The sequence below is a fragment of the Mizuhopecten yessoensis genome, unplaced genomic scaffold, assembly GCF_002113885.1.
Source record: "Mizuhopecten yessoensis strain PY_sf001 unplaced genomic scaffold, ASM211388v2 scaffold685509, whole genome shotgun sequence".
NCBI lineage: Eukaryota > Metazoa > Mollusca > Bivalvia > Pectinida > Pectinidae > Mizuhopecten > Mizuhopecten yessoensis.
The window spans coordinates 1-528 of record NW_018464678.1 but is presented as its reverse complement, the minus strand read 5'-3'; the positions used below and the strand labels follow the sequence as shown (position 1 = coordinate 528).

The window sequence follows — 528 nt, the reverse complement described above, 5'->3', positions numbered from 1 at the left end:
ATGAATATGCAATCGCATGCCGAGTTAACTTATGGCCGTGTCAAAGAGATCGAATTAGACGCATCATGGGATCTAACATCATCCATTGCGGGAACCGTTACGCTCAAAACTCAAGTAGAAGGCTTCAATAACTTGTTATTCAAAATAAGTCATGTTGGAGGAGTCAGTGGCTTCCGTTCAACCGCTTCAGCAGTCTACTATATGAACAAGAAAATCGAAATTAACGCTGTATTCAAAAATAGTGCCACACAGGAAGCATCCATTGTCTTCACGTCCCCGTTTACTTCTGATTTCCGCGCTTCATTTTTAAAAGGAGCCGACGAGGCAACAGGCGAGATCTTTTACAACGAAAGTGAGAAGATATACGCCAAGGTAACTTACTCAACCTCACCAGTACTAGATGGTTCTTTCCTTTTGCGAAGTGTTATTCCAGGTATGGAAACCTTAAATGGAGCATTGAGACACGAAGTATCTATGCAAACCATGACATCGCACGTTGAGTTTGCTATCAACGGCCAAACATCACAG

At 42.4% G+C, this 528-nt stretch overlaps 1 protein-coding gene across 1 annotated transcript; it reads left to right on the top strand.

Annotated features, from left to right (window-relative positions):
• Nucleotides 1-6: 6 nt before the first annotated feature.
• Nucleotides 7-522, top strand: LOC110440678 (the record flags this gene model as incomplete). The annotated part of the gene is made up of 1 exon (XM_021483835.1): nucleotides 7-522. A coding segment is annotated over exon 1 (516 nt), but the record flags the coding sequence as incomplete, so codon positions are not given.
• Nucleotides 523-528: the final 6 nt, after the last annotated feature.